At 37.9% G+C, this 21,868-nt stretch overlaps 1 protein-coding gene across 3 annotated transcripts; it reads left to right on the plus strand.

Annotated features, from left to right (window-relative positions):
• Positions 1-795: 795 nt before the first annotated feature.
• On the plus strand, positions 796-12,058 carry fam120b (family with sequence similarity 120B). Of its 3 annotated transcripts, XM_053620734.1 has the most exons (11): positions 797-929; positions 1,947-2,972; positions 3,059-3,227; positions 3,845-3,946; positions 4,609-4,781; positions 5,012-5,104; positions 7,847-8,053; positions 9,688-9,790; positions 11,178-11,285; positions 11,410-11,476; positions 11,579-12,058. In XM_053620734.1, exons 2-11 carry the CDS (start codon positions 1,977-1,979, stop codon positions 11,598-11,600), a joined length of 2,040 nt encoding a protein of 679 aa, XP_053476709.1. In that variant the 5' UTR covers positions 797-929; positions 1,947-1,976; the 3' UTR covers positions 11,601-12,058. The 3 variants fall into 3 exon arrangements, 1 of the variants encoding a protein (XP_053476709.1); XR_008385539.1 differs by lacking the exons at positions 11,410-11,476; positions 11,579-12,058 and having other exon boundaries at positions 796-929; positions 7,847-8,511; positions 11,178-11,197; XR_008385538.1 differs by lacking the exons at positions 11,178-11,285; positions 11,410-11,476; positions 11,579-12,058 and having other exon boundaries at positions 796-929; positions 7,847-9,438; positions 9,688-9,791.
• The last annotated feature ends 9,810 nt before the right edge of the window (positions 12,059-21,868 follow it).

A 21,868-nucleotide genomic window follows, 5' to 3' on the forward strand; every position in this document is an offset into this window, starting at 1 on the left:
ATAAAAGGCTACTGTAAGACTTTGGGAAGCCACTAGTTGTTAAAAAAAAAAGAAAAAAAGAAAAAAGAAAAAGAAAAAAAGAAAGAAACATTCAAAAGAAGTCAAGCCCACGAGATTTTTATTTATTTATTTATTTTTAACTTTTTGTTCATTAAGCAAAATGTAGTAGTGGTTGCAATTGATGGTGAAATAATAAGCCGAAGATTAAAGCCCTCATTACGAAAGCATTGTACACAACCGGCAAAGATGATGATTAGACCGTTTCTTTTGGGATGCTTCTGTATTTGTGTGTGTGTGTGTGTGTGTGTGTGTGTGTGTGTGTGTAGCTACCCAATAGGCTTATGTTGTCAATTAGTCTGATATAGTAGTGCAGTATGGTTAAGCTGTTACAACTAGGCTACTTTTAAATGTAGCTAAGTGACAGGTTTTAAAATTGGTACAGTTTAATGAATTATGTCACTGTTGTTCTGCTTATTTCCCAATAGACCGTACATAACATCATGTTACAAAACCCCCACGTCAAAGACAAATGGGTGATCACAGAAGTTCAAACATTTATTCACAGATAAAATGGTCAGAACGGACATTCGTTCAATTTGGTCGTTTCAATTTCATTTAAATTTTCAGTGAAATTTTCTTTGCAATCTTTACATGTTACAAGAGTTAGTATTCTCTTCAAAGCATAGCCTACCATTTTTTTTAATTATGTGAGAGAGAGAGAGAGAGAGAGAGAGAGAGAGAGAGAGAGAGAGAGAGAGAGAGAGAGAGAGAATACATGTCCTGCAGTATGCTATGTGCTGCGCCTTTAAGGCGCTACAGGACTGTGTGCGTTTTTCCGGAAGCGGAAGTGTGTGCAGATATCCACTGTAAACATTGCATAGTGTCTGGCAGACTGTGTGACAATTTGTTGCCTATCGTAAAGTTTAATGGTAAGCTTTTTGAGTTTGTATTGCAATGTGTTTCAAGTTATCAGATGGATATATTAATGCTGTCTTTTTTGATTCCTTGATAACTTTAGCATTAGCCCAGCAGTAGTAGGACTGTTTACTCGTTTATACGTTACACTGATACGACGTTTTGTGCTTTGGAATCTGTGTTTGTAAAACGTTGCATGTAATTTAATTAAATATATAACTATAATTTTTTGCTGTAAAGACGATATGTACATTTTGGGTACTGATTTACTGTCACTATTCCTCCATGTTCTATTGCGTCCTGCGCTTATTTGTAATAGAAACTGTTGACCAAATGACAAATAACGTTAATAACAGTTAAACAGTCTGTACGTGACACAGTTATAATGCAGTTTTAGGATAGTCTGTGGGATTGCTTAAACTATATTCTGCATCGTTGACAAAATTACGACAAAATGAGGCTACTTGCCAACCTGTCCATTAATTTAAAGCAGGAATTCTGAAACGTTTTGCAGACAATTTTTATTAATAAATAAACAAATAAATAATGGACCCTATTAGTAAGGATTTATTTTACATAACTATTAGAATATTAGGTTCATTATTCAAGTGTGTAGAGTAATATTCTGGCTATTTATTGGAGCTTTTTATTCCTGAAACAATATCCAAAGTTGACATTCAACCAAAGGCAAAAATGTATAGCCTAGACCTAAGTGCTTTTCAGTTATTGAGGTGATAATAATGGTGGGTTGTAATTTCCACCACTGTAAAAATAAATAAATAAACAAACAAATAAATAAATCGGGACCCACACAAAATTCTACTTCACCTCAAGTTCAATCTTCCTTTATGCAAAAGCAAATAAAACACCTGAGAACCAAAATGCACATATCACTAAGTAAAGGTAATCCAGGAAATAACTAATTGATGTGCACACATAGATGAAAAATATATTCACTAATGTAAATCTGAATCCTGTGTTGCGTTATTACATTGAAATTAATATCCATAATTTATGCTTATTCTCTCAAGTTCTGAACCTGCAAAATAAAGTGTGCAGACATGGGGGTGAAAGGCTTACAGTACTTTATGGAGACTTGTTACCCAGAGACTTGCATACATGTGGACTTGAGACAGTTGGCTGCAGCCCATGCCGAAGCCCATCCTGACATAATGCCTACTGTGGTGGTGGATGGAATGGCCTGTTTGAGGTACTGGTATCAGTGTCAAGCCTGGGTCCATGGTGGTCAGTGGCAAGAGTACATGCATTTTCTGCACAAATTTGTGGATGCATTCACAATGATAGGCTTAAGATTGGTCTTCTTCTTTGATGGAACCATAGAGGAACAGAAGAGAGCAGAATGGGTGAAAAGACGCCTCAGAGTCAATCAGGACATAGCCAGAATATTTAACTACATTAAGAATCACCATCAGCAACCAGATAGAGAAATGTTCTGCCTCCCCTCAGGATTGTCCATCTTCTCCATGTTTGCACTAAAATCTCTTGGTCAAGAAACATGTTGTTCTGTTCGTGAAGGGGACTACGAGATTGCTGAATATGCACTCTGTAACAACTGTATAGGTATTCTTGGTCAGGATACAGACTTTGTCATTTATGACACAGTTCCATATATGTCCATTGCTAAATTCCAAGTAGAAAATATGACCACAGTGCAGTATTCCAGAGAAAAGCTGTGTCACATCCTGAAGCTTCAAAAATCTGATCTTCCTTTACTGGCATGCATTCTGGGTAACGACATTGTGCCAGAGCATCAACTGCAGAGTCTCCGTAAAAATGCTTTGACCTTGTATGGGAAAAAACACCAGGGTGACAAAGTCCACACAGCAGCGGAGTTCATAAAAAGCCATCGTCCAAACAGTGATGTAGCATGTAGCATCTCCTCACTACCTTTATCCAAAGTTGATATGGAGGTTGTTGAAAAGGGAATCCAGTCATATCTTCTCCCAGGACAAACTTCGCCTTGGTTAGATCGAAGCCAACCTTCCCCAAAGCTGGTGTGTGTGCTGGAAAAGTACCTGAACAAAGATATCTTACAGGTATTGTATAACTGAACACTAGCACTATTTTAAAGTAAAAATAAAATAACAAAACATTTCAGTAATTTTAATTTTCTGTCCTGCAGGCAGCAAAAGAGAAGCACATTCGAGCAGAGAGTTTTATGATCTATAATATCCTCCAAAATGGGGTGGTGGAATGCAGCAATACGCTGGAAGATGAGGATCTTGGACTGCCACCACAGGCTATTTTATACCAACCACTTAGAGAACATATCTACAGTATTGTCCTGCCTAGTAAGTTTCTTCTTTAACTGTTAAATATATTTAACTTGTCATGCTTTCAGAATAAATCATCAGTTCATCAATTTCATATTCAACAAGTAGTGATGTTTATCTTTTTACAGACATACTGTATAATTAATAATAGAAGCACAAGAATTAATATAAACTAATTTCCAGGGTCTATCCCAGGAACACTGTGTGTATTGTGGGTATACACACCGGCTGTGACACCAGTCCATTGCAGACCATGATACACACCCACGCACACATTCAGTTTAGCATAGACAGTCAATTCTGTTTTTGGGAAGTGGGAGAAATCCAGAGAACCTGGAGGAAACCCAAATGGACATGGGGAGAACATGCAAAATGCCACACGGACAGTAACCTAAGCACAGGGTTGAACCTGGGACCCTGGAACTGTGAGGGGAATGCTACCCACTGCATCACCAATTAATTTAAACATTTAAATATTTGTAGACATTTTCCATTTTTCTTTGCTGTCCTTCCTAAAATTTAAAAGATACATTTAAAGTATGATAAACAGGTTACCACTGTTTATAATGTTTAGTTTGCTCACAGAATTTCATATTATTTAATATATTCTTCTCATTTCTCAATTTCTTCTGTAGGTTCTTATGGTGAAACCTTGTTTGTGAAGGAATGGTTTGTTTTTCCCAGAAATCCACTTAAAGAACCGAAAAAAGTGGCTCCAAAGCCTCTAAACCTTCCAGGTGCTTCATATTTTTTTCAGGTTAAAATCTAGAAATGAGCATGATTGACTGACATTTGTCGACACATATTGAACAATCCATAAAAGTAAAAAATAAATAAATAAATAAATTTAAAAGTGCAAATCTCATAGTAAAGTTTTGCTCTCACCACACTCTTCTACTATGTTTGTTTTTAAGACACTCCGATGTTGCTTTGTGTGTATGGTTATTGACATATCAACACTGAAATGTTAACATATTTTAACATGTATTTCCAGTGACAGTTTTCTAGTAGAGGATACATGAAGCAGTGTATATGTATGTAACTATGTCCTGTGCCCTCAGTAAAGCTGCTTCATATTTGATCATGTTCTTTAAACAATTGACTAAACATTTAGATTTGTGGCCAAAATACCTATTCAATTTTGTTTATTACAGTATGATGGATTATTTTTCTGATGGAGCCACAGTCAGACAATGTGATTCATGGCTTATAAGAACCAGACATCATACTTTTTTATTATTATTTTTTGGGGTCAGTAAGAGCTCTTTAAATTGTTAAGAAGCAGCCCACAACCTGTTAATAATATGAATAAGAGCACCAAAAATAAACGGCATGCTTTTTTCTGCTAGCACTGCCCTCCCTGCAGCCATTCCATTAATCGCTTACTGTCATTTAACAGAGGGAACTCCTGACCTTACGGCCCTTTGGTTTGGAAATGACTCAGAGGTGACAAGTGTCCAAGTGTCCACTTTCCTGGCTGTTTTTGACCTACAGGACTTTACTGAAGATCTGAAATCGTTTGACACTCCTTTGGTAGCTGTGATATGTCTTGTAACATACATAGCTATTCAGGTGCGTTTAACTTGTATGTGTCTGTGTTATGCTTGAATGGACTACATAATGTTTGCAACCTGATCACACATTGACTGATTATTTACTCTAGCTTGTTGGTTTACATAACACTTTCCTGCTTGCTTCAACTGAAAAGGCCTTTCTTTATCTTTTATCTCTTATTGTTTGTTTTGTACGCTATATTATAAAACTGCTTGTGAACTAAAGAGGAATATTTGTTCTTATTTTAGGCTAAACACTTTTCCCTAGAAGACATAGATGCATATCTAAGTCAAGCCGTCTGCATCAGATATAAGTCCTATACAGACCTGCAACGCACGAGGGTAAGCAGTATGTGTATTTTCCCTCCTTTGGAATTTACATGCAGATTAATGAAGTTTGTTTTCAGTGGGTTTGAGCCTTGAAAGTGTTAAAATTGGTCTACAGTTAGGTCTTTCCTTCATCATTAGCTAAAATAAGTAATCTTTTCCAAAGGTGCCCTCCAGCCTTGTGCACTTTGTGTTTTTTAAAATCGCAGTCTCCACATAAACAGAAACAGTGCAGTGTTTTGGGCCTTGGTGAATGATTAAAGCACATTTGTATCATGTATTCTCAAGGAGACTGCAGGCTGATTTCCTTAGTGCTGCAACTCAGGGTAAATACTTCTCTCTCTCTTGCCAAACCAACACTTTATGAGACCTTTGTTTTTTTCTCTCAAAACAGCAAGTTGTCTTGAACGATGTGTTGGATTCTCTCACTATTCAGGAATAAAGAGAAAAAAGAGACTGGGGGGATCATTTTTGGTCGCTTTGCAACATTCCTCCCAAAAACTGCTCTAATTGTGGTCTGAACCTGAGAGCAGTGCTCTGGTGACAGGCTCCGAGACGTCCCTGCTGTTGACCACAGGCCTATTTCAGCTCCCTCCCTAATTTAAACCTACTACACACACTATTTAAGACATTGCTTCCATGGGCGCCCATGGTTTTGGGGTGGCCATATTGAATGTTCTCTACAGTGGAGATGTGGGACTAATAAGATACTCACAGGAAACATCCAGGAAGCCACTGCTTGATTTACATGTTTTGCTGCTTCCGTGCATGTACCAATTCCCTTCACCTCCAGATGTGCACACAGTCACTGGTTGCATGGTAAAAATAAACCATGCATTTAGCCCAGAGAACTAAAGTAACTATACTCTATTAAGTCTAATTGTTTGATATACCTTCTCACTCAGATATATCAAATTGTTTATATGCAGTAGTTATTTTCATTCATATTATTTTACATCTGTTCTAATTTTTGAGGGATAACTTCAGGGAAGTTCTGTAATTCTGTAACAAGCATCTACTAGTAAGTAGATAGTTTACTGTGCTTTGTTTCTGCACTTTTTTGAGCTTTGATGGTTGTTTGTTTTGAACATGTCAGCATTGTTTCTGTGTGTACATTTCAGTAAAGGGTAAGTGAGATAGGGGAGTTTATATTTCCAGTAATATGTCGGGTGGTGAATGATTGTGTTCAGGGTATATGTGTTTTGAGGGCACCAAGCAGCAGGTGTTGAGATGCTGAGTGACTCAGGCAAGTGTGTGTGTGTGTGTGTGTGTGTGTGTGTGCGCGTGCGTGTACGTGTGTGTGTGTTTATGTCACTGTGGCGACAGCTTGCCGCTGGCCAGATGAAAGTGTGTGAAGCTCTCCTGCCTCCCATGTGCCAGAGGAAGGCAGGAGCACCTGTTGCACATGCTATTGTTGTGTCCCATCAGGAGCAACACGGTCACATCTGCCTGAAATGTGAAAGGGGGATCACAGGGGAGGAGGTGGAGGGGGGGAGACGAGGCAAGCTTTAAGAGCCAGACAGATGGCAGGAGAGTCTCCTGGGGCTGCTTGATACCCCCCTCAATCTCTCTCTCCCCCGTGCCGCATTGTGACAGTGAGGGAATGTGAATACACACACGGATGCCTCTGTGTGCCTAAAGCACCAACAACTACACACACAAATCAAGGGTGCAAATCAAGGGCACTACAGGCAGTTTATATTTTGGAGAAACTTTATGAAATGAAAATTTCACCCCAGTAGTGAAGTATTCCAGTTGCTTCAAATGCAAACTATACACATTTTGTTTCCCCCATGTATACTGGACTCTATTGTTCATCATTCTTCTCCATACATGAATGTTTCAGGAGATGAAATGGCACAGATGCATCATCCCACAGGTGAATGATCTGCTCACAAGGTTAAGAGTTGCCATTAATGTTAATCTGTGCCCCCAGGCCTTGTCTTAGTTTCACAGACATCTGGCTAGAGCAGCTTTCATTGTTTCTGTGGTCAAATGCTGGAAGAACATCTGCTGCTCTTGCGCTAAGAGTAAAGCTCTGCACTCTATCTCTGTGGAAGCAAGCTACCATTAATGGTAATCATTAACTAGATATTCACTGGCAGGCCTCCAAGCATGTCCACTGTTTGTTTTGTTTTTCTTTAAGGTGTTTTTAATCTAAACAAACCAAATAATATCCAGCTTTCAATAAGTACAATAATGACTCAGCAAGGAAGTAGTTTGAGTTGTAAATTATATTAAGCCAGTACGCCAATAAAATTGCTCTGAACTACACAGTTGCAGAAAAACCTAGGCCCTAGTCTGTATAATATTACAATTGAGGACATAAAGGCTTGGGTCGTCGACGATTACTGAAGCTTCTGACTTCATGTACTGACCACCTTTTGTTTACTTTAGTATAAGCTGTGTTTGAGAGCAGAGCAGGTGGTAGGCAAGTCTTTCATTTTGGTGTCACAGGCACTAATCAGTCAGTCCTTTTCTTATCTTCCTTGGCTAGGGGGAGGTAGCCAGGTGAGCAGCAGACAGTTGAGGGGGAATCTTACTCACCCCCCAACCCCCAATCCCGTTTTCTCTACTTTTTCTTTGGGTTACATTCCAAGTGCTCTAGCCTCAATGTAGTCAAATATATAATGGACTTTGGTGTGTTGAATTAATTGCTCATCTTGGCTGTCTGATTTGAGGGTTTTACTTAATGAATAGATTTCTGTTTATTTATTAACAAAATTAAGCAAATCATTTGCATAACTGATTTTACAGGTTCCTCAGGTGGACCCAAGGGCTGTTCACCTTGGTTCCCTCTTTGTACGGGGCCTAACCTATCTGATTGCTGCCAATAGTGCCTGTGGTTTTCCTTTTGCAATGAATGAGATCATGCCTTGGAAAATCTTTGATGGCTTGCTGTTCCATTCTAAGTACGTACAAACACAAGGAGGAGCTTCTAAGGAGGAGCTTCTAGAGGGCAATGTGAGTAGAGAAAAACTTCTTATGAATATTGGTGATGTGAAATGTGTTATAAGCTGTGAGGGAGAGATGCAATATATTAACATACAGTGGGGTCCAAAAGTCTGAGACCACATGAAAAATCTGGGATTTTTTTTTTTAAATTAGAACAAAAAGAATTAGAAATATTTAAAAACAAGTATATGTTCAATATATTGAATATTTAATATTCAAGATTCGGCACTATTTCTAGGTCCCTATATAAATGTAAGCAAATGTGTGATATTGACCATGTTAACTGTTTTGTTTTTTTTCCTCATGCCTAATTTCTTCTATTGAAGTATGGGTTCAGACAGCACTCTGATGATTTGATCTAAAATGGATCATAAGGTTTTGCACAAACTTGTGAAGTCCACGGCCACTTGAGTGCACACTAAAGCAGAAAGGGGATGTACCAAATACTAAGGAACTCTGAAATTCATGTAAATATTTGAAAGATTCTACATTTCACTCAAGTTGTTTTGAATAATACAATTTGTGATGAAAATTGTAAATTAGATTATTAAAGAATGTAAATTTGAAGCATTTTCATTAGTGCTCTCAGACTTCACTCGTGCTCTCAGACCCCACTATATGTATTCAGCAATAACTGGGAAAAGGCTGTGGATGAGTAACATTGTTTCTCCAGTGACCACAGTATGTTCTTTGATGGGTCAGGCCAGTCCCAGCCAGCGGTCCAGATGTCTGACGTGCTGCTCTAGCTTTGAACCAGACTAGCAGCCGTTTTTCCGGCAAGCCTCTGGTGGATACCATATACTGTATATGTACACACAGGTTTCTGTGGTGGTCATATGCTAAAGCATGACTGGATTTGCAAACAAAAAATAATTTGGCTAGAAATCAAGCATTTTAGGTGAAAAACATTCTCAAGTGTTACAAATCTAGGTTCATATTCTGATTTCATTCCATACGACTGTCGAAGGAAATACAAAGGATGAAGAATAACATTCATTAAGCCCGATTAAAATTAAATCGGGCGCATGGTAGCTTAGTGGTTAGCACGTTCGCCTCACACCTCCAGGGTCTGGGGTTCGATTCCCGCTGGGGCCCTGTGTGTGCGGGGGTTTCCTCCGGGTACTCCGGTTTCCTCCCCCAGTCCAAAGACATGCTTGGTATAGTGCATGGTATATACTTTATAGTATGATTGGCGTGTCTAAAGTGTCCGTAGTGTATGAATGGCTGTGTGAGTGTGTATGTGCTTGTGCCCTGCGATGGACTGGCACCCTGTCCAGGGTGTACCTGGACGATGCTTCCTGGGATAGGCTCCAGGTTCCCCGCGACCCTGAAGAAGGAGTAAGCGGTAGAAGATGGATGGAAGTTTAATTAAATACTGAGCATATCTTCGCATGGTACAAATGTGGTTTGTGTAATAAAAAGCACATTATATGTGAAGATATAGTATATAATATTCTGTGAAGTTATAGTATATAATATAATAACTATATAAGAATTAGCTGGCTCTATTATTGAACGTTGAGGAGCAAGTAGTTGAAAATAAAACATTAACTCTGACATTGACAAAATAATTATTGTGTTTTTTAATTAAATATTATCTTAATTTATTTCCAGTAATATACAGTGTGTTGTTTTCCTTCCAGCCTGCATGGATATCACTATTTCTCACACTTCGAGATCTGGTGCTCAAAGCCTGCAGAAGACATGGTTCTACTATCCTTAGTTTTCCATGCAGACTTCAGCATGGTGAGAGAGCAGTTTTACTTTTGTACAGGTTTATCCACATGTAAATCTGAATTTCCAACCACAAAGAGCTACAAAAACATTTTGCTTTATAGTTAAATTATTTGTGTGGTAAATACTTTTATTTAAAGTGACTTATGGCAATTAAGGTCTTGCTTGACGGCCCAAAAGTAGCTCAGTGGCAGTCCTGGAGCACAGCATTTACAAGCACAGAACCTTAACCACTGAGCTACCACAGCCTCATGGAAAAAAATTAACTGAACATTGGGAGGCTGCATATTATTATATTATCCAATAATTCACTGCTGAGATGCAAAGTAAAATTGGAGAGATTAAATGTTGCTGTTTTTCTACTATGCAGGTTTGAACATGCTATAATTAGTTCATTTTTAGAGAGCCAGTCATCACTGCATGATAAGAATACATGAATATAAGAATGGACTGATAGGGGAGAGCATGGACTGTACTGTAGAGAATAATTCAGTTCTGGTGCCTCTTGCAGACAAACAATATCCTTTTCCCTGCATAATACACTCCATCTGCTCTGTGGCAATGACACACTCTGCAGCCAACTTTAGATACGGCCACTGCTTTGTCATAACAAGAATAGGTTTTTTTTTTATAGGATGTGAACTATATTAAGTAACATAACAAGACAACAAAATTATAACCTGGGGGCTGTTAAAAACTCCTGGAGCCCTTTTTCTTTTCACTGGCATCCAGCATACTGTGGCTCTTTAGTGAGATTAAAAGAGACCGTGTGGTGAAATCGTCTCCATCTGGTTTTTCTATTGATGTTGAACAGTGCATGAAACGCATGTTCTGTCTCAGTGGTGAGCCTTGTTTATATTTTTGCTAACACTATATCATGTTTGCTGCATTTCTTTGTTTTTTGTATTGTCATCCACAGTCTGCCACTGTAATATTTAGTTGGCTACATTTATTATATTTTGGTTTTTAATTAAGAAGCATATTACATTACCATGTCATTGTAGTAAAATTCCTTTTCTGGGTGAAAATACCAAGTTGACATTCATAATAATACAATTGCCTACATGACTGCAAGACAAAAAGAGTATATTCACTGGTGTTTCTGGTTTGGTTCATTTTTCTTAGAAGGGGATTATTTTTCCCTTCAGATTGTGTATTCTGTCAGTAGAAATATGATATTCAAGTATACGTATAAAAAAAAAGTCTGTCTCTAATTTATGTCTGCATTTGAGCTGGTAATCACTGCCTCAGGCTTGTGGGGAGGTGGTGGTGGAGTTCAGGCTTCGGAGAATTATATGGTTTATGTTTCCAGTGATTCGCAATTTCTCTATTCCTTAGTAAATTAGGGACTGAGCCCCATAATTAAAATCACGTTTCAATGATACTGTCATTTCCTCAGGGAGGCCCATGGATGGAGAGTCTCACAGAGAATGTGAACCCCAATCCCTTAGCACCTCAGACAGCTACTACAGACAGCAATCCAGGGGTCCAGCCTTCCACATGCAAGGTACATTGCACACATCATAGAAACACTCAATTTCATTGGTGGTGTTGGCTTGTTTGTCATTAGGTAGAATCTAGGGTTAGAAAGCATACAATAATTCCACTGTTTGTTTGTTTTTAACCCATAGGACATGGTTATAGACCAAGGTTAAGAACAAGACACTCTAATAGAAGAAGGTATTACCTTGCACCAAGGTAATTCTGTTAACTGAAATTGCTTAGTCTGAATGGTCTTATTGTAAAGTCATGTTGTAATAAAGCATTTTTGCACTCCATTACTCCATATCTCTGTTACAGATGGCCTCGGCAGCAAAGCTAAAGACCAGTTTTCCCTTCACCCAAAAATGTTCAAGAAAAGAGATCATGGAGGTATTTGTTGGATCGTTCATTCTGGTGAAAAGAAAGCATCATTGATCTTCATGGATTCTTGGATTCTTTTGTCTCCATGACCATCCTGTAATGCAGCTGGCTACACAATGCATTGTCTACTGTGGGTTTGACTGTCTGGCTTTAATGAATGAATTCGGGTGTGGTAGTTTTATAACACACTCCTCCACACACTGTCTTGCTATCAGTGAGGGGATGCTCACAGAATGAAAACCAGTGACAATATTTTACATAGATACGTAGGAAAACAAAGCTGAGCAATAATAAGGCTTAGAGCACCTGCCTGTGTTATTGGCACATTTGTCATTTGTTTGCACAGTGTACATGTATTCAACAAAAGGAAAAAAAGCAGAATAAAAAGATGAATAAAGGTGCATTCAGAGGCTTCCAGAGTAGAAAGGGATACCAACATCCTTCTACTTTACCCCTCTCTATCATGTCCTAAGCTGCTCTAAGCATTGTTCATGGGCTATTTCCTCTTTTGTGTAAAGACATTTTTTTTTCATCCAGGTCCTGAGGTACCACTGCCCAGCACATTTTCTTTTGGTCCCTTTTCCCAGACCTGTGCCTTTACACAAACTTGTCTTTGACATCTATGGGCAATTCCTTTGACCTTATGGCTTGCTCTGATATGCAAAGTTAGCTATGGGGTTTGTAGAACAGAGGACAAAAATCATGTCCATTCAGCTGAATTTATCACAGGTGAATTTTCAAATGTCAATAGAAACAAGGTGCACCTGAACTCAATTATGAGTGTTACAGTGCCTTGCAAAAGTATTCACCCCCTTGGCATTTTTCCTATTTTGTTGCTTTACAATCTGTAATTTAAATGGATTTTTATTTGGATTTCATGTAAAGGACATACAAAATTTCACTTGGTGAAGTGAAATGAAAAAAAAATGTTAATTAAAAATGGAAAAGTGGTACATGTATATGTATTCACCCCCTTTTCTATGAAGCCCCTAAATAAGATCTGGTGTAACCAATTACCTTCAGAAGTCACATAATTAGTTCAATAAAGTCCACCTGTGTCACATGATCTCAGTATGTATACACCTCTTCTGAAAGGCCCCAGAGTCTGCAACACCACTGAGCAAGGGGCACCACCAAGCAAGCAGCACCATGAAGACCAAGGAGCTCTATAAACATCCAGACAGGTCAGGAACAAAGTTGATGAGGAGTACAGATCAACGTTGGGTTATATAAAAATATCCAGAACATCCCACGGAGCACTATTAAATCCATTATTAAAAAATGGAAAGAATATGGCACCACAACAAACCTGCCAAGAGAGGGCCACCCACCAAAACTCATGGACCAGACAAGGAGGGCATTAATCAGAGAGGCAACAAAGAGACCAAAGATAACCCTGAAGGAGCTGCAAAGCTCCACAGTGGCAATTAATGTTTCTGTACATAGCACCACTTTAAGCCGTACACTCCACAAAGCTGGGCTTTATGGCTTTAAGAGTAGCCAGAAAGTAGTAGGCATGTTGTGTAAATTAAATGATACAAATCCCCCAAAAATATAATTCCAGGTTGTAAGGCAACAAAATAGGAAAAATGCCAAGAGGGCTGAATATTTTCCCAAGGCACTGTATATGATTTTCACAGAACTTTGTGAAAATGTATTTATATATATTTTTTGAATTATAGACTATTGATAACGGGGAAACAATTTAATCAATTTTAGCCTAACACTGAGCTGTAACAGAATGAGGAAAAAGTGAAGAGACCAGAATACTTTTTGAATGCACTGCATAAAATTAATAATTTATGCACCAACATTTTATGCCAGTGGATTTTTAATAGTTGATTTTGATTGTAGGAATCAGCTAAACAACTCTCACACTCAACATCCTCATCACTGTAAGTGGGAGCAATTTGCTCATGGGTCCCATTCCTGACTTATTGTTTCAGTTTTTTAAGCACAAAAAAACAGGATCGTGGTGATGGATTTTAATTTCTTCATGCATGAAGCATTTTCTGGATAGTTCTGGAAGATCTATTTTAAAAAACAGCTTTTTTTTTTCCTGGAGCTTTTTTTTTTCTTTTCTTTTCAAAAGCACTGAAGGTACAAATTTCTTGTTATAATTAGTTAGAAATTTAAATATCCTTTACAGGTATTAATAATTGTCCTGTATAATTTTATTAGGGAAATATGACATTATGACAATGTGTCAAATAATTATACACCATTATTGAATTTTGATGCTTTTTTGTCAGTCAGTGTTTGACCAGGTTACACAAAGTCAAGCACTGCACTACATTTTAATTATGATCAAAGATAATCAACATAACTCCAGCACATGGTCCATTGACCAAAATATCATTACTAGAATGCAGTTTATTACTCAATACATGAACAAGTCCGGGCTGCTCTTCCCTCTACCCATGAGGCCATGAAACAGTGACATTGCTGGGATTTCTTAAACAGTCCGGAGAGGAAATAGGATATGGAGAAAGTTCCACAGTTCTTCCTCCCATCTACAGAAAATGAAGCCCATGCTGGAATGAAAAACAGAGCTATACAAACACACTCCTTGACCTTGGCATGTGTGAAGCATGTAGGAATAGCAGGAAGTGGAGTCGACAGATTTATCCATGACAAAGCTTAGTAAAATGTAGCAGCTCAATTGAAATTATAGTACATAACAGAAGGTCATGCAGTTTGATGTAATATGAGGAACAAAAGTAATTGAAGTTTTTGCTAATAAAGATGATAACAGATGATATGATCCTCCTATTAGGGTCAAGTATGTGTATAACTAATCTAAGATATTGATCTTTTTCAGTGGTATGAGTTTTACATTTCAATACCAGGGCCAGTACAGTTCTGTTTTCCAAATAAATCCTGATCATTTACTGCTTTGTTCTGTTTAATCATTTCCTGGTGGCCTTGCATAGAGCTTGTGCTTTTTCAGAAACACAAGGCAAAATTAGCAATACAACAATAGAATGTCAGCTTAATTATAGTTTGTATGGGTCAAAATTAGCAACTCAGAACTATAATCTTCTTTTTATCGGTTCATTTTTTGTGTGTGTTCCCGTATGTGTGCTCGCGTGCGTGCGTGTGTGTGTGTGTGTGTTTGTGTGCACACACGTGTGCATGTGCTCTTATGGTAAATATAGATTCTGTGCCCATGGCGCTGTGGTCACAGCCTAGTGGGTTGTGGCTAGAGTTGGCGTGAGTGGGGGATCTGGTGCTGGGGGATCAGTGGTGAGGGGTAGTCATCACTATAGCTGTAGTGGGGATCTGAGCATTTGTTGTGCAGCAGACTGTTGTGCAGATGGGGTGGGGTGGAGTGGGCTCTGCCACAGGAACCCAGAATTTGGCACATACTCATCTCTGTTTCCTTTATAGAGGAATCGAATATTTGGCTCAGAGAAGCCACAAATGCAAACTGGGCTTTATTCTTTTAGGTCTTTTATTTATTTATATATTTTTAAATCAAGCTCAGTAACCTACAATGGTCAGTTGTCTGGTGCATCTCAGAAATGCAACAGAGGGTGTATGGATAGGACATTCACAAACAGCATAAGGATACAGAAGAGTTTACTTGATGTAATGAGGGTAATTATAGATAGTCTGATCTATTTCTATAATAACAACCTCTTTCCAAAAACTTGGTCTTATGAGCAAAACACAAAGTCATTCCATAGTTTAAAATTATGCTCTGTTAGTGTCTTGAAAGAACTGTAATTGTTTCCTCATGTCAAGAAAAGCTTGTTTAAAATTAGTATCAGGTAGGTATGCAGTAGAATCCATTGTTCTGATTTTGAAGCAGTTTTGCATATAATCAGGGATATTTTTGTCATTTTACAAAACCTCTAAAAATACAGGACTGTTGTGAATACATAGAACCCCTGATATTTATGGTTGCAGCTATAAATAGAGGACTGTTAAACTCAGGAACTGGGCCCATTTCTGACTCTGCCGTAATTGTATGTGGATTCTCAAAATTACACAAAACACGATAGAGGAAAACAGACAATTGAGGGCAAAAACTAACTCCGCTGTTGACTATTTCAGTAGTGCCTAGTCCTCTAGCTGGCAAAAATCTTTATGTAAGAATCAGTCACTTAAACATTGTTTTGTTCTCAGCAGTTCCCTGATCATAACCAGGGGCCAGGCTCCAGCTGAAGCCATTCCTCTATTACGCTCTGCATTACTGTGAGAACTTAGCTGCTTTTTTGAGTATTGTAGTTGGTTAAATATTACTTTATAGTGAATATACAGTATGTCATTGTGTTACACTGGTTACATTGGGATTTAAGAGATAAGGAAGCCTTACTTTAACAACAGGTACAAACGTCTGGAAATATAAAATGTTTTTGTACTGGCTCAATCATGCACAAATCATAAAATAAACATCTACAGTATAACAACAACAAAAAATACTATGTCTTTACTTAAAAAGAATCAAAAGATATTTTGATACATTCCCAAACATTACTTTTCTAACAAAAAATTAAATGGAACAGAAAAATTGTTTGTACATCAGTAAAGAAACATATTACATAACTCAACACTTTTTTTAAAAAAAAACATAATGAAGGCTGTTGGATTTTTCATGCAAACAAAAAGAAGCAAGTGTGACAATTAGAGTCTCCAGAAGAATAAGGCAGATTCACCAAGATGCTCAATAAAAAGCCAATTTCCTTACAAAACTGCACAAATTTTACCTGAGATGACTGTTTTTTAACAAGCAAAAGGCTGTCTCACCATACTGTATTGACTTTGTTTAGTTTATTACTGCTCTTTATACTATTTATTTGTGTAGAAATGTTTAATTTTATTGTTTTTGATAATATTTTTGCTTTACACCATTTCTTTTTCATTTGCCTAAGACTTTTGTACGATATACTGTACCTATATAGCCTACAGTAAAACCTTTAAACTAGCTAATTGATCATGATGATTAAATGTTCAACCATCAGCCTCTGCCAGTATTTCAGAAATTGCTGATATCCCGGGATTTTCACACACACACAACAATCTCTAGACATTGCACAAAATTGGGGCAAAAAAAAAAAAATCCATCCGGTGAGCAGCAGTTCTGTTGGAGGAAAAGCCTTGTTGATGAGAGAGGTCAAAGGAGACTGGCCAGACTGGTTAAAGCTGACAGAAATTCTACAATTTTAAATAACCACTCTTTAAAATCATGGTCAGAGTAAAGCATCTCAAAATATACATGTGGAACTGGACTGGTGTTGGATGTACTACAATAGTGTGTACATCCAACTGTCCACATCATGTTCCAGTCCTGTCAAGAATATGATAAAAGGAATATGAGGTTGAAAATTGGAAAAATATCACCTGGCCTTTTCTCAATCTTAAACTGTCCAGTTTCAGTGAGTCTGTGCCAAATGTAGCCTCATATTCCCGAAAAGAGTGAAACTCAGTGTAGTCTTCTGTTGTTGTAACCTCACTGTCCAGGGGTGTACTGAGATGCTTTATGGCTCAACATGGTTGTAAACAGTGGTTTTTTGAGTTTCTGTAGACTTCCTATCAGTTCAAAAGTCTGGCCATTCTCCTCTCACCTCTCTCATCAACAAGGCCTTTCTGCTCACAGGATGTACATACAGTAAATACATACATACATACATACACACATACGTAACAGTTAATAACATCCTTGACTGAACATGGACATTTTATAATTTCAGAATGGAAGCAATTGTTTATAAAGTAGTATAGTGTTACACTATTATTGTTGTTGTTGTTGTTGTTAACATGTCCATAAAATTATAGTATTGATTAGATCTAATTACCTTGAAGGTTACACTTTAAATCCTGGACACTTTTTACCAGAGTAACTTACATTTTGGACAGGATACAATTGAAGCATAGAGCTGAGCAGTTAAGGTTAAGGACCTGATTCAAGAGTCCAACAATGGTTCCCTGGCAGTTCTGGGCATTGAACTCACAATCTTCTGTTCATTAGTTTAGAATCCCAACTGATCAGCTATCACTTCTTTACAACTCTCACCTAAATTTGCTCAGTAGTAATCTTTTCGTATAATTTCTTTTAGCGACTTCTTGAAAACAACAACAAAAAAATCTAAAATCTTAATAAACATACTTATAATGCCATGCAAAAACTGAGCCCCACCTCCTCAAGGATGTCATGGAACTATTCCTCAGGAAGCAAGACATATATCAGTCAGAGCAAGCAATCCACCTCTTTCCCAGCCTGTGAGATAAAATACAGCCTGTCCACACAGCCTGGTTAAGTGACGCTAGTGAAGAAATGCCAGGGGTTGTTAGTAATTTACCTTTAAAGAGATTTTTGCACAGCCATTCACTGGTGCAGGATAATCTCTCTTTGTGATTCGTAACAATATAACTTCAAATGAGGAGGAAATGTCAGGTTATGTTTCAGAGGTGACCTCCTCCCCACCCTCCATCTGTAGGAATGGCCTGTGCTCATTGCAACATATGCTGCCTGTTGCACAGCCGCCATCTGTTCCCGCCTAACTGATGAAGTGATCCTGTTGCCATGGAAATCGGGCCATTCAGTGAACTGGCCTTGGAAATGTTTCCCGCAGGAGCTTCCCCCTTTTTTCTTTTTTTTTTCCCTTCTCCCTTTTTTTTTAAAAACGTCTCTCTTTGTGTTGTACAGAAACACTTCATACAATTCTGACCAGCAGAGGAAGCTAAAGGAGGGCCACATCAATTTGCTGTTGACTCATGTTATTGTGTTTATCTCAGTTAGCCCTTCTTCAATTACAAGTGATTCCATAAGATTCCCTACAACTTTATTACATGTCAGAGATCATTTTCTTCCATTTACAGTGTGGTTGCATAGGAATGAAAAACAAACTTCCAAAATTTGTATTCCATAGTACATGAATACCATAGTAATATAAGAGTTAAAAAATAATAAAAAGAACAAATAACCAAATTGTACAACAGAAATAGGTTTATTTGAAATACAAGATTTATTGTATATGTTTAATTATTATTTTCCTATCTGCTTATAACAATCTAATATTAACAAATAAGCAGTAAGTCATTGCTGTTCTTCAGAGTTTATTCAGAAGTTTATGACATCATTGTTTACATCTGAATGATTCCCAGGATCATTGACCAACGGCAGACCTCCCAGAGGACAGAGGCCTCAGCAGCCGGCTCTTTGTGTAGCTACTGTACATGGCTTTGAGAGTAATGGTGTCTGATGTCCTTGCTCATAATTGCCACTTTTCTGTTAAATACAGGCCACAAATGAGGGGAAACAGCAATGCCAGAAAAAAGAGCCAAGAGAGAAGCCAACGACTATGGAAATCCAATCCCAAAGACCATGCTTGCAACCTGTCTGCTTCTTTTCAACTCAACTCTATCTAAACAAGTCTCGTTTGACAGACGCAAGATAATGATTGAAGGAGCCATACTCCTTTATCGGACCTGTTAGCCATATGTCAGTCTTCAAAGTGGCATTGAAAATGGTGTCATAAACTCAGACAGTGTTACTACACAACAGAATATACAGCCTATAAAGTTTTGACACTTTAGTCTTGAATAGGTAGAGTTTATATCCAAGTATTAAAATCAATACTAATCAACACGGTGCATTTAAAGTCTGACATCTGTAATGATATGTAGGAAAGCAGTCATTATTTGCTAACATAATGTGTTAAAAAAATCCACATCAGGAAGGCACCCACAGGCCAAAATGGGGATGAGGGAGTGTGTGGAAGTGGAAGTCAGATGTGAAAGGATGTAGAGGGAAGGGAGTACACTTCCTGCTTGCTCCACTCAGGCGGATAGAATGCATGTTGGACATTTCTGGTTGGATTTTGCTTTGGTCCTTTGCATTTGTCCTTGCTTCTCAGTCCTGCTTCAAGACTACAATATGTGCGATCAGTTTCAAAGCTCCATGTAGTAATGTAACCTTGTAAGCAATGTAACAGTAATATTGCGTAGGGCACTCTTGGAGCATAAAATTTTTTTAAGTCATCACTATACATATAAACAGACTATTACATTTGGTGGTATTTTGACTAGTTAAAGGATTGAAGGTTCATGCTCCAATTCGTGTTGGATAAAAAATGGGTAATTTAGTTTGTTTTTAAAGTGTTACTTTAAAATATAATGATTTCTTTACATTTACGTGTTTTCAATTACTCTCGCAAAATTCTGCAGAAGTCTAGTGCAATGTGATATTTCTTTGGCTTATTCAGTTTGTGTATATTGTGTAAATTGTGGCTGGAGCTGTTGTAGTCTTAGTCTGTGTGCACATGGGCTAAGTGAACCAGGAATTCCAGCTTCTTAATGGAAAAGACTGGTTGGTGGAATTTGATGCCTCCACAGCACTGAGGAATTCACACCACTCTTCTTCATTTTGGACTGTAATGAGTGTTATTGTGAAATTGACAGAATGCTGGACTGGATGCTCACAGCTCCAGGCTGTCTCCCAATTCCCAATGTAGATTGTCCTGAACTTTGTTTGACTGAAACAATAGCTGTGATTGACATCAACTTCTACAAGTGTGTGTGGTTGTGTGGTCAGCAGCAATTTCCTCTAAAATAGGAAGCTCTATGTATATGGCACAACTATGCTCAAAGTATTGTGTTATGGATCTCTAATAACAGAATAACAGTTCCCAGAATGATGATACTATGTTCTTACTTAATATCCAGTATTCACAGCAAATTATACCTCAAATTTAACTGTTAAATTGCACTAAATATTTGTATTTTATTAGAAACTTTAACACAAGTATATGTATTTAGAGTAAAATGGATTCCTTTCAATTTTTATGACATTTTATGACTTAATTGTCATTATATATAATCATCCTTACATTTCCACTGACATACACACATCTGTATTCATTTAACTGACATAAGTAATGTAGACATACTCAGTAGCTTCACTTTAATACTTTAATAATTCAGGATTGTCTCGTAGGTGTCTTTTTCTAGTAGGAAAAATCCCACTCCCCTCTTCTAGAAATGATTTAAACACTGCCAAAATAGCAAACATGAATCCCCACACAAGCTTAGGATTAAATTTAGCTGAGTTGTGATTTACTGGAGCCTGTGAGTCCAGTCACAGCTGAAAAAGTGGTGTCTCAGAAAACAAAAGGAGAGAGAGAGAGAGAGAGAGAGAGAGAGAGAGAGAGAAACCTCACATATTGCATGCAGTGGCCAAACCAACCCCCCAGCCCACCACCACTGCTACCACCACTGTCTGCAACGCCCTACTAGAGCAGCAAATCAAAACCAGTTTTATTTTTTCCCACATTTGAGAGAGGCTGTTGCTGATGATCCAAATATATTTTACTGTGAGCCTCTAAAGGCAACCAACCGAACAATAAAAGACAATAAAAAAGGAACAAGAAGGGGAAAATGGTGTTGAAACCCCGACAGCCTCTTATTATAGTCTCTTTTCGGCACCGCCCCTCTCGCATCAGTGCACTGACATTTGGGTTGCGTTATTCCTGACAATTCAGGCACAGTCTCAATTCCTGCTGTTAAAAATAAAGCATTACTATTTAAAGATTGACAAACTGAAAATTTGTTTTGGTATCCACTCTGAAATTGTAGCAGTGGGCAAGAATTCATTTAGCTTTTTTCACTGGACATGGCACTGACTGAGGCCCTAGACATGCTTCTTAGATTACTATAGTGTCATTTCATTTATATATATATATATATATATATATATATATATATATATATATATATATACAGTATCTCACAAAAGTGAGTACACCCCTCACATTTTTGTAAATATTTGATTATATCTTTTAATGTGACAGCACTGAAGAAACGACACTTTGCTACAATGTAAAGTAATGAGTGTACAGCTTGTGTAACAGTGTAAATTTACTGTCCCCTCAAAATAACTCAACACACAGCCATTAATGTCTAAACCACTGGCAACAAAAGTGAGTACACCCCTAAGTGAAAATGTCCAAATTGGGCCCAAAGTGTCAATATTTTGTGTGGCCACCATTATTTTCCAGCACTGCCTTAACCCTCTTGGGCATGGAGTTCACCAGAGCTTAACAGGTTGCCACTGGAGTCCTCTTCCACTCCTCCATGATGACATCACGGAGCTGGTGGATGTTAGAGACCTTGTACTCCTCCACCATCCATTTGAGGATGCCCCACAGATGCTCAATAGGGTTTAGGCCTGGAGACATGCTTGGCCAGTCCATCACCTTCACCCTCAGCTTCTTTAGCAAGGCA

This window comes from Ictalurus furcatus, chromosome 3 (genome assembly GCF_023375685.1).
Source record: "Ictalurus furcatus strain D&B chromosome 3, Billie_1.0, whole genome shotgun sequence".
Classification (NCBI taxonomy): Eukaryota; Metazoa; Chordata; class Actinopteri; order Siluriformes; family Ictaluridae; genus Ictalurus; species Ictalurus furcatus.